Source organism: Juglans microcarpa x Juglans regia, chromosome 1D (genome assembly GCF_004785595.1).
Source record: "Juglans microcarpa x Juglans regia isolate MS1-56 chromosome 1D, Jm3101_v1.0, whole genome shotgun sequence".
Lineage (NCBI taxonomy): Eukaryota > Viridiplantae > Streptophyta > Magnoliopsida > Fagales > Juglandaceae > Juglans > Juglans microcarpa x Juglans regia.
This window is the reverse complement of record NC_054594.1, coordinates 25,994,188-26,006,209: the sequence shown is the minus strand read 5'-3', so window position 1 is coordinate 26,006,209 and position 12,022 is coordinate 25,994,188. Positions and strand designations below refer to the sequence as shown.

The 12,022-nt window shown below is 41.0% G+C and overlaps 1 protein-coding gene and 1 long non-coding RNA gene across 2 annotated transcripts; one reads left to right on the top strand and one right to left on the bottom strand.

Moving 5' to 3' along the window:
* Nucleotides 1-386: 386 nt before the first annotated feature.
* On the top strand, nucleotides 387-6,239 carry LOC121250623. The gene is made up of 3 exons (XR_005937820.1): nucleotides 387-590; nucleotides 3,319-3,321; nucleotides 6,229-6,239. It is a non-coding gene; the product is annotated as an uncharacterized LOC121250623 (long non-coding RNA).
* Nucleotides 6,240-9,116: 2,877 nt separating this feature from the next.
* On the bottom strand, nucleotides 9,117-10,427 carry LOC121245871. The gene is made up of 3 exons (XM_041143781.1): nucleotides 9,830-10,427; nucleotides 9,576-9,628; nucleotides 9,117-9,458 (listed from the first exon to the last, which is right to left on the bottom strand). The coding sequence occupies exons 1-3, from the start codon at nucleotides 10,425-10,427 to the stop codon at nucleotides 9,117-9,119; spliced, it is 993 nt and encodes a 330-aa protein (XP_040999715.1).
* Nucleotides 10,428-12,022: the final 1,595 nt, after the last annotated feature.

Below are 12,022 nucleotides of genomic sequence, written 5' to 3'. Positions count from 1 at the left end.
AGCCCTAACAAAATCGATATCTGTCAAAATAAAAATCCTAGACCCATAGTCTATTTGAAAAAAACACTTGAACACTCAATTGGGCTTCTAGTATAATTGGCCCATTAACCTAATTTTAGGCCCACTGAAATTATCCATAATTTATCCTTAATAATATTGGGTCGGGTCGTTACATACCTTCTCGACACTATCGAGCCTGAAATCCACTCTCAGTAGCTCTTTTTAGTGGGGAGGAATTTTTTTCATTTAGATCATGCCAAGGTTGATTCACCAAACAGAAGGAAAAGGGTGCTAAAAGCCCCATTTGTCTATGTCTACGGGTCAATCAATTTTGAGGTTGAGAGAAGGAGCTGCCAAGAAACTTTGATTTCGTTCAGGTAGGCTCAATACTTCAACTAGGGAAGCGACCGGTTGGTTCACCAAACCCCGACCCAGTGTCCCATGTTCTCCAGGTCTAAAGGGATCTAATGCCGAACTATTGACTCCTCTCGGAATTACGTTATTAGAGCCGAGCCAGGAATGGCCGTTAGTAGGCACCCACTGCTTTTCACCGGTTGGATAGGCCTTCTTTAATACATTAAGAAAAGATGGTTGAGAGAGCCATTCCAAGTAGTATAAAACCTACGTGGGAAATATGAGATCTAGGCAAGTCGCTACATGTTCTCCCCACCCTTGAACGATAGAAGAACTACTTATCTTCTCTTAGATAGCGGTCAAGCGATTCGCATCTATGGTCAATCAATAGGTCCGTGGATCTATTCTTTGCTTGATCTTCTCTTGCTCGAGTCCTAGGAGCTCTTCCTCTAGACGGTGCGTCACTCTTCCTATGCTTATAAAAGATCACTCTGACTTTGCCAATTGAACTCAGTCTACTAATCTTCAGTGGAACGCTGGAGTAGGGGGAAATAGTGAGGGCTTTCTAGAGAAGATAAAAAATGCTTCAGTGCTTATAGTAAGCAATAGCCCCTTGGGGATCACCCCCTAATTGAAGACTAGCAATCACAAAGAAGAAAGCGAGGAGGACTTATGAAGCTACTAGTGCAAGTAAGGAAATGAAGCTACATCCTAGGAGCAGGAAAGAGATTATTATGCTATCTACTAGCAGCCATATCCTATTGGTTAGAATATCCCCTAGCTTCCTCTAAACCTATAAACAGAAGGGTAGTCGTGGATCAGAGCACTCACCTTATGCCACTACCAGCGCATTAAAGGGTAAAGTTTTCTTCCTAGAGGTCAAACTCTCATCACCTAGTAAGAGGAAAAAGAATAAATTAGGGGTACTTACCTGTCTTTCCTTCCCAAACCAGCTAACTACTAGGTAGGACCAACAAAAGTTGCAACTTATTCCTTCTCCGATGCGCGTATCCCATCTTGTTCATGTCTTTCCTTGATAGGGGGTAGGATAGGTAGGGTCCCACTTGCATTCTTCCTTCCTCCAAGCATCATTTGTTCAGGCAGAGAATGGCCATAGAAAGCCTTTTCTGTTGATCATGTGGACCTATTTTCTCATATCAGAGGCATTGGTGTTAGTCTATTACTTACTTGAGCTATCCTACATTCCCACTAGCTACCAAGACCTAAGAGCTGCAACAGATAAGCTGCAATGCATAATAGGTTGACGCTGGTGATCTATCCTGGGTTGAGGAATCAATCAGGGAAAAAGTCCTTCAAAAACAAGCAGAGATTAGATCCTAAGGAGAACTATAGAGCTTCTTATCGAGACTTCTTACAGGACGTAGTCACTGCCCATACCAGAAAGCTCTAACTGGCCTTAGAGAAAGAAAACATCTAGAGGAAGTAAAAGCACCTTCCTTCATAGGGCTTGCAGGCAAGTAAATAGGGCTTAGCATTCTTCCTTGGCTTACAGGAACTACAAGAAGATTTAACTAGGAAGAGAAGACAATAAGACAATAGATTAAACGTCTATGTCTGCTTGTCTGATATAGGAGAAATAGAACAACTGGTATAGGAACTCAAAGCTGGCTCCTATGATAGATAGAATAGAAAAGAAAGGTCGGCCCTAAGATAGATTCTTTCTTCTACTAAGCTCATCCCCTAGCTACAATCCACAAGAACAAAGGAAAGATACACTTGTTGCCTTTGTGCTCACATGGAATGGGCTATATGCCTTATTTTTGCTAACTCGCAGAGCCGTCTTTGCACGGGCGAGTGCCACACCCTTTTAAGGCGCATCCATTTTCTTGCTTATAAAAAAGAAAGCCATTTTTGGCATGTTTAGACACTTTGCATGTTCCTATTTAACGTCCAATGGCATGTTGCTCTGACGAGAGCTATGCAAGAGCGAGATCCACCTTGATCCTTGCCAGATGTACTTGAAGGTCCCCCATAATACGCTCACTTAGGGAATTATTACTCCACCTATTGCAAGAATATCCGCTAGTTGAATGCTATACCTAGTGTCTGATTTGTTTTCACAGTCTGCTAGGTCAATTCATGCCTTGACGCACTCCTGCCTCGTGTTTTCGACAGAGTGTTGTGCCAAACGCTAGTGGTTGTTTCTTGTTGTAAGTGAATGCAATGGAAAGACCTAGAAATAAGAAATAATGAAACAATTCCTATATTGACATTTCGTACTTGTTCCCAAATTTCTACAAGGTGAGAAAACAGAGGAGAAAGAACTCACAAAGGGTATCACAAGTGGATGTGCTGCCTATAGTAGTATGAATTCCCCAAACAGGGACTTTGTTTGCTTTTTCCACTAACGCTTTCTTAGCTTATCCTGCTTCATCCTCTAGATCTATATCTCTATGATGAGCATCAGGAATCCCTGTCATAAGACTGAGCTGCTCAAGCTAGAACTAGCTACCTGAGCTGAGCTACAAGACCAGAGTTGTTCCATCTTGCTAGGGAACTAGACTGTGACTCTTTTATTACATTATGGAGAAGTCCATTCTTGTCATGATTGATCCACATCCTATGTGTTCTCCACTTTCGGACCTCAGAAAGACAGAACATGTTTTTTCCTTTGAGCTTTTCTCCATGCAATGATGATTTAGGTATGAACATTCCATCAGTTAAGCACTTGAAGGATGTCGCTATAAGGTTCAATGGTCATTTATGTAAATATGTGATAGGGTGGGGAAGTGAGGGTCATTTACGTAAATATGTGATAGGGTGGGGAAGTGAGGTTGCTTGCAACAGTACGTCAAGCTCAGCATCTCCACTTCAAAGTCACCACCTACAACTACTATTTATCGTCACCTTGGCTTATGGTGAGCTAGCAGGACAAGAAAAGAAACAAGGCTAGAGTTAGTGCATAATTAAGTATACAATTTTGATTTTCTTTCTCCGATCTAGTTCGTTCTGTCTTCTTTCCGACAGATCGGCCCCATGGGCTCATGAACTACTATCGGAGATTTCTCAAGGGATACTCGAGGAGGGCCGCACCGCTAACAGACTTATTGAAGAAGAAACAACCTCGGTCTGAAGTTGGTAAAGACTAAACCTTGATTGCATAGCCAATTTCTTTCTTTTTCTAAAAAGTGGAAATCCTGAGTGAAACGAAGGTCCTCGGGCTATTGATACCGTATGGAGCCATCGTCTAGTATAGTATAGCAGTGAAGTTAGGCTTTGGCTTAATAGGGAGTCACCACTCCCCGTCCCTCCTTGTTTAAGTTAGAATGAGTCCCCGGGACCCCCTGGTAAGGAAGAGAGGAAAAAGGTGTTGTCATCTATCTCGACCAGTTTCTCAATGTAACACCCCAAACCCGGGTGGCTTGGAGAATTACTACTTGTGACTTATAAACACATATTCCGGCACAACTAAAATAAATCTCCATCAAATACTTTATTATCAAAACTCAAACTCAAGTCCTCCCAATAAACACCTTGAAAACTCCATAAAACCAAAATTGCAACAGAACAAAAAAATAATAATAATAAACTAAGGAGTCCACAATCTCCCGGTAGTCATAACAAACCAAACTGATAACTTAACGAGTCTTACTAACCCAAGATAAACTTAAATCTAAGAGACATTAAATCTGAAGGACATCATAATTCCTTCTCTTAACATCCCCTCCTCGGCTTAATCATGCTCACCAAACTAAACCCGATCCTCAGTTAGACTATTCACATCATTTGAAAATATTATGAAGATAGGGGAGTGAGTTATCAACAACTCAGTAAGTAAGAGACATATGCTAGTGTGCAAACATGAGCATTTACCAAGTGCAATATGCAGAACAAAATATTTTACAGAGTTATCTTGCAGAACAAAAAAAAAACATATTTTTCCAAATGTAACAGAGCGATGGTTTTAAGACAAGTAAAACCAGTAATACTTTGGCAAAACATAAACTGAGTATCATTATCACATCAAAACAGAGCATCACACAGAGCAGAGACCAAGTTTCACCCCCGTGGTAGGATTGTGCTAATCTCAGTGGCCAAACTAGGCAGAGACATAGGTGAATCTTTCCTTTATTCTTATCGGAGCCCCCGAGTGTGCACACAGGAAAGACCACAATAAAACCACTTTGTTTCTAAAGTAGGTGCACTCAGAGACAGAGAAGTTGGTACCAATCCAAAACAGAGCAGAGCATAACAGAGGAGAGCAGAGACAGAGTCCGATACAAAATCCAGTACACCATGCCAAAGGTTTTCAGATGTTATATCAAAATAATACAGAATACCAAAAAAAATCAGCCAGTTTACACATACTGAAAACAAAAGCCAAAACATCTTTCTAAATAAATGCACAAATTTTCAAATTCTCAATATCGCTCATTTTTCAGATTTCAGAAATCACAAGACAGAATTTAGCTCATGTCTACACAATACATGTCAGAAAGTATTTTTCCTTTTTCACACAGATTTCATGAATAATGCAAATAAGCGACCGAGGTCGATATTTGTTTTTCCAAGTTCTCATCTCATCACAAAATATGCAAGTTTTCAGGAAGTCAACCTCAATCTTATTAACTTGTATAAAAGTTAGCATAGGAACCTCGCTTACCTGACTCCTGCAGCGTATTATCTAAGCCTTGAAAACGATCTCTATCAATCTCGTCACCTATTCATAAAAAAATAATATAAATACACTGAGTATTAAATGACCATTGGCATAACTTCCATCTAATAATTAAAACATATAATCCCAAACCATATTATAGCAAAAAAGACTCACTAAGACAACCATATAGTAAATTGGACAGCCCGCATTTCAACCCAAAGTACCATATACTAATCTTTGATATTATCCTAAACACCCACTAAAGTCAACGTCAAACACAAATAATAAAATATCAATCCCACTTCAATGGCCCCTAATTCTAAGCAATCACCTACAACTCAACCAAAACAACCATAATATTGCTCCAAATAATTTAACCTCCACTCCAACGGTCGTTTAAAAAAAAAAAAAAAAAAAAAAAAAAAAAAAAAAAAAAAAAAAAAAACCCGAACAGTACAAAAATAGCACCTACTCAACTCCGAGTATCCATTTGGTTTACTGCACATCCAACCCAAATACTTCAAAACTCAGAACATTCCAACACATGGTGTTCGCTTATACAAAAAAAATGCCCAAAGAAAAACCCACGGACTACACTAAATGAAAATATGACCCAGAAATTTCATTGGAGTGAAATAAATTAATTGAGGTGAAAGTGTGTGTGCGGGCGAGAGAAACAGAGAAAAAGAATGCGTTACCGACGAATAAAAGTGTCTCCAGTGGTGGCTTCGATGGTTACAAGGCTTCAGGGATTAACGAACCAGCAGCACAACAGTTACACAGCAAACAAAAGAGAAACTACATTGGAGAGAAAGAGAGAATGCCGACAATGAGGGCCCCGAGTTTCGTAAACAAGGTGTAAAATGAGAGAGAGAGAGAGAGAGAGAGAGAGATACCTGAAGACGAAACACTGCGCAAGAGGGAGAGAAGATCTGAGTCTGAAGAGAGAACACCAACTACAGAAATAGCGGGACGCGAGAGAGAGACGTCGACTATGAGAGAAAAACCAAAAGTGAGGGAAAAGGAAAATGGACGAAATTTAGGGCATGAGATTCGGAACCACAAAACAAACTCAACAAAGAGAAGGGAGGGATTCGGGAAGGTGAGTGGGTTACGAGAAGGAGAGGGATACGGGGGAAAAACAGAGGAAAAAGAAACCGAAAGAAGGGGGAAGAAGGGATCGGGGGAGGGAAAAGAAAAGGAAGAAGAAACTTACCCCTCCCAAAATGGCGTCGTTTCGTACTCCTCCAAAGAAAGGGGCCGGGTCCTTGCGCACGATCCGGGCTTCACAAAGAAGAGAAAAAAAATTGGGCCTTACATCCTCCCCCTTACAAAAATTCCGTCCTCGGAATTTGCTACAAGCTATCAAAAGTCTCTTCAAACAGGTGAGGATACTTAATTCGCATATCTTCCTTGAATTCCCAAGATGCTTCGCTGATAGCATGATTATTCCACAAAACTTTAACCAAAGGGATGGTTCGAGTTCGTAATACTTGCTCCTTCCTGTCCAAAATGCACACTGGTTTTTCAGTGTAGGTCAAATCCTCTTGAATCTGAAGGGGTTCATGATCTATAACGTGGGTAGGGTCATGGATGTACTTCGTCAATATAGACACATGAAACACGTTATGCACTTCCGAGAATGCTGTGGTAGGGCCACCCTGTATGCCACTGGTCCAATCTGATCCAAAATCTCAAACGGTCCAATATATCTTGGGCTCAACTTACCCTTCTTTCCGAATCTCATAACTCCTTTCATCGGTGCAATCCTAAAAAATACCTTATCTCCAACCTCAAATTCTAATTGGCGATGGCGTTTATCTGCATAACTCTTTTGTCGGCTTTGAGCTGCTTTCATTCTAGCCCGAATGGTATCTATCTTCTCCGTGGTCTGCTGAATAATCTCTGGCCCTATAAGTTTCCTTTTGCCTACTTCATCCGAATACAATGGAGATCTACACCTTCTGCCATACAAAACTTCATAAGGTGCCATCCCAATGCTAGCCTGGAAACTATTATTATAAGCGAACTCAACCAAAGGTAAATGTCGCATCCAAGTTCCCTTAAAATCCATCACACACGCCGTCAACATGTCTTCTAAAATCTAAATAGTCCTTTCTGACTGCCCATCTGTCTGAGGGTGAAAAGCAGTACTGAAACTTAACTTAGTACCCATTGCCTCCTATAAGCTTTGCCAGAACTTAGAAGTAAAACGGAGATCTCTATCCGACACAATGGATACCGGTACTCCATGCAACCTCACTATCTCCTGCACATACAGCTCAGCTAGTTTCTCCAGTTTATAAGAAACTTTAATGGGCACAAAACGAGCGGTCTTCGTTAAGCGATCCACAATCACCCATATAGCATCTTGTCCGCTTAAAGTCCTTGGTAGACCTGTCACGAAGTCCATGGAGATATGCTCCCACCTCCACTCTGGAATTTGGAGTGGCTGCAGTAATCCTGCAGGTCTCTGATGCTCCGCCTTCACCTGTTGGCAAGTTAGGCATTGCTCCACAAATTTAGCAATTTCTCTCTTCATACCATTCCACCAAAAAGACTCTCTCAAGTCTCGATACATCTTGGTACTCCCTGGGTGAACTGTGTACAAAGAATGGTGTGCCTCTTCAAAAATTACCCTTTTTAGTTCATCATCAGTAGGTATACATACTCTACCTCTAAACTTCAAAACTCCATCCTCAGAAACGCTAAAATCAGGTTTGTCCCCGTTCCCGACTTCTTCCACTAGCTTCACTAACCCCGAGTCCACTTTCTGAGCAGCTTTGATTCTATCCATCAAGATAGGTTGAACTACTAAACTGGCCATGAAAACATTTGTATCACTAGCAATGACTTCAATACCGGCTCTTTCTAAGTCCATTAACAACCTATGCTGAATGGTAATGGCTGCAACTGTCGGTCCTAATGACTTCCTACTTAGGGCGTCGGCTACAACATTAGCTTTGCCTGGGTGATAATTAATGGTGCAATCATAATCCTTGATCAATTCAAGCCATCTCCTTTGCCTCATATTTAATTCTTTTTGGGTAAAGAAATATTTCAAACTCTTGTGATCCGTATAAATTTCGCACTTTTCCCCATATAGATAGTGTCTCCAAAGCTTAAGTGCAAAAATGACTGCTGCGAGTTCCAGATCATGTGTGTGATAATTCTGCTCATACACTTTTAGTTGGCGTTAGGCATAAGCTATAACCTTCCCGTGTTGCATCAGTACACACCCCAATCTAAGCCTTGATGCATCGCTATAGACAACAAAACCACCTCTAGCCGTGGGGACTGTTAACACTGGAGCTGTCACTAATCTCTGTTTCAACTCCTGGAAGCTTTCTTCACACTTTGTTGTCCATTCAAACTTATTATTTTTCCTGGTGAGTGCAGTGAGAGGAACTGCTATCCTGGAAAAACCATCGATGAATCGACGGTAATAACCCGCCAATCCCAAGAAGCTTCTAACCTCATGCACATTCTTCGATGCCAACCAATTAACCACTGCTTCCACCTTTTCCGGGTCCACTAAAATGCCATCTTTTGAAACTATATGACCCAGAAACGTGATTGAATCTAGCCAAAATTCACACTTCTTCAACTTAGCAAACAACTGTCTGTCTCTGAGAGTACCAAGTACCAATTTCAAATGTTCTTCATGCTCGGTTTCGCTTTTGGAGTATATCAGTATGTCGTCGATAAAGACAACCACAAACTTATCCAAAAACTCATGGAATACCCTGTTCATCAAGTCCATGAATACTACTGGGGCGTTAGTCAGGCCAAAAGGCATGACCAAAAACTCATAATGGCCATATCGGGTCCTGAACGCCATCTTAGCCACGTCTTCTATCCTGACCTTCAATTGATGGTAACCCGATCGAAGATCAATCTTTGAAAATACCTGAGCACCCTGAAGCTGATCAAACAAATCTTCTATACGGGGTAGTGGGTACTTATTCTTTATGGTAACCCGATTAAGTTCCCTGTAATCGATACACATTCTCATCGATCCATCCTTCTTCTTCACAAAGAGAACTGGAGCTCCCCAAGGTGATACACTGGGCCTGATGAAACTCTTATCCAACAAATCTTGCAGTTGTTCCTTGAGTTCCACTAATTCAGACGGCGCCATTCAGTAAGGTGCTTTTGAAAGAGGTGTCGTGCCTGGGACCAGTTCAATAGCAAACTCTACCTCCTGCTCGGGTGGAAGTCCAGATAAATCTTCTGGGAAAACTTCTGGATAATCTTTCACAACAAGTATCTGTTCCAACATCAGCTCTTCTTTTGGTGCTTCCACCACACAGGCTAAGAATCCCTGACAACCATCACGCAACAATTTTCCAACCTGAATGGCAGAAATGATGGGTGGAACCAACCTCACTTTCGACCATGTGAACCGAAATTCACTTTCTTGTGGAGGTATGAAAACCACCTCCTTTTTAGAACAATCAATACTGGCGTGGTAGGAAGCCAACTAATCCATACCCAAAATCACATCAAACCCAATCATGTGGAACACTATTAAATCTGCTGGCATCAGTCTTCCCTCTGTAGATAGAGGGCAACCCGGGAGAATCTCACTACAAACTACCGAATTTCTTGTTGGGGTCGCGACCACTAACTTGTGCTTCAACCTTTCAGTTTCTAAAGTGCAAAATCTAGAGTAAGCCGTGGAAACAAAAGAATGTGTCGCTCCCGAGTCAAATAACACAATAGCGTTATTAGAAAACAAAGAAAAAGTACCTGTGATCACAATAAACCTTAACCAAAACCAAACAATGGAGGTAAAAATAAAATTAAAAAAAATAATAATAAGATCTTTAAAGTAAAACAAAGGAGTCATACCAGTGATAACGTCATTCCTACCCTCAACCTCTCCAGGTGTCAGTGCAAAAACTCGTGCAGGTGTAGTAGGACGTTGGTTGCTGCCCCGTGCTGGAACTTCATATTTCGGAGGTGGCGGTAAGGTCAACAAGGTCGCCTTGTTGCTACCCAATTGCATTGGGCATTCCCTAATGTAGTGTCCTGATTTGCCGCAACGAAAACACAAACCCGACCCTTTTCTGCACTCTCCGGAGTGCACTTGATTGCATGTCCTGCACTGATAGGGCTGTTGGTTACCCTGAACCGGCCTTTTTCCCGAGCTACTACTCTCATTCCTCTTTTTCCACGGTCCCTGGTCCATGCCAGAATGGTACCCAGTAGGAGTAGTCCTTTTCCTTTGTTCATGTAATGCAGCCCTTCTTTGGAGGGTTCTTTCAAAAAATGTGGCCTTATTCACCATTTCTGAGAAGTTCCGAATCTGAAAACCCCCCACACGCTCATAAAGTTTCTCATTCAGTCCTTGCTCAAATTTGCGCGCCTTCTTTTCCTCATCAGGAATCAGATAAGTAGCAAAGCGAGATAACTCAGTAAACTTAGCTGCATACTGATGTACCGTCATTGTTCCCTGCACCAAGGTGGCAAATTCCATAGCCTTGTCCTCACGGAACTAGCTAGGGAAGAAGCGCTCAAGAAAGATCTGTTTGAAGTGCAGCCAACTAACTATCTCTGTCCCCTCTGCTTCTCTGATAGTTCTTCTAGAGATCCACCACCTCTTCGCCTCCCCAGTAAGCTTGAAAGTGGCAAACGCCACCTTCTGTTCATCTGTACAGGTTAGGACTCGCAAAATCTCCTCAATGTCCTGAATCCAATCCTCCGCCAAAGTTGGATCGCCTCTCCCATCAAATAAATTGGGGTGTATTTGATTGAACTGCTCTACAGTACAACCCCTTCATTATAGTTAAGTTGGCGACCCGGGGGATTCTGCACGAGGTCATCAATTAGTTGATGTGCCGCTGCTCGCAGTACTTCGGAAGCACTCGGGTTTGCTTCCCTTTCGTTCTCGTTTGCATTCAAGTCCGACATGCTTCGTTCACGACGACGGGGTGGCATCCTGAAAAATAGAGTTTATTTGAACATAAATATTTAGTGGAATTCAAAAAACAAAACATATATATTATACTTCAAAAAAAATGTAGGGATACCTATAAAAAGAGAAAAGAAGCACGCACAACGGTAGTAATAATCAATCTCCCAAAATCTAATGCCTTACCCCATCTAACAATTTAAGCATACTCCGAAATTAAACTAAACCTTAATCAACATGAACTTAGTTCATAAACTTGTGAAATACCATGTCTCAAAACCATTCTTAAAGCTTGCAAATTCTAAGACTTCCCACATCTACAATATTCAACCCTATAGTTCGCTTCACTCTCATAATAAATCTGAAAATGATTTCTTAAACACTATCTATACTCTGAAATCTTACATACTATAGTCTGCAGAATCTCTAACCTGGCTCTGATACCAAATGTAACGCCCCAAACCCAGGTGGCTTGGAGAATTACTACCTGTGACTTATAAACACATATTCTGACACAACTGAAATAAATCTCCATCAAATACTTTATTATCAAAACTCAAACTCAAGTCTTCCCAATGAACACCTTGAAAACTCCATAAAACCAATATTGCAACAGAACAAAAAAATAAAAATAAAAATAAACAAAGGAGTCCACAATCTCCCGATAGTCATAACAAACCAACCTGATAACTTAACGAGTCTTACTAACCCAAGATAAAATTAAATCTAAGAGACATTAAATCTGAAGGACATCAGAATTCCTTCTCTTAACATCCCCTCCTCGGCTTAATCATGCTCACCAAACTAAACCCGATCCTCAGTTGGACTATCCACATCATCTGAAAATATTATGAAGATAGGGATGAGTTATAAACAACGCAATAAGCAAGAGATATATGCTAGTGTGCAAACATGAGCATTTACCAAGTGCAATATGCAGAACAAAATATTTTATAGAGTTATCTTGTAGAACAAAAAAAAAATATATTTTTCCAAATGTAACAGAGCGATGGTTTTAAGACAAGTAAAACCCGTAATACTTTGGCATAACTTGAACTAAGTATCATTATCACATCAAAACAGAGCATCACACAGAGTAGAGACCATGTTTCACCCCCGTGGTAGGATTG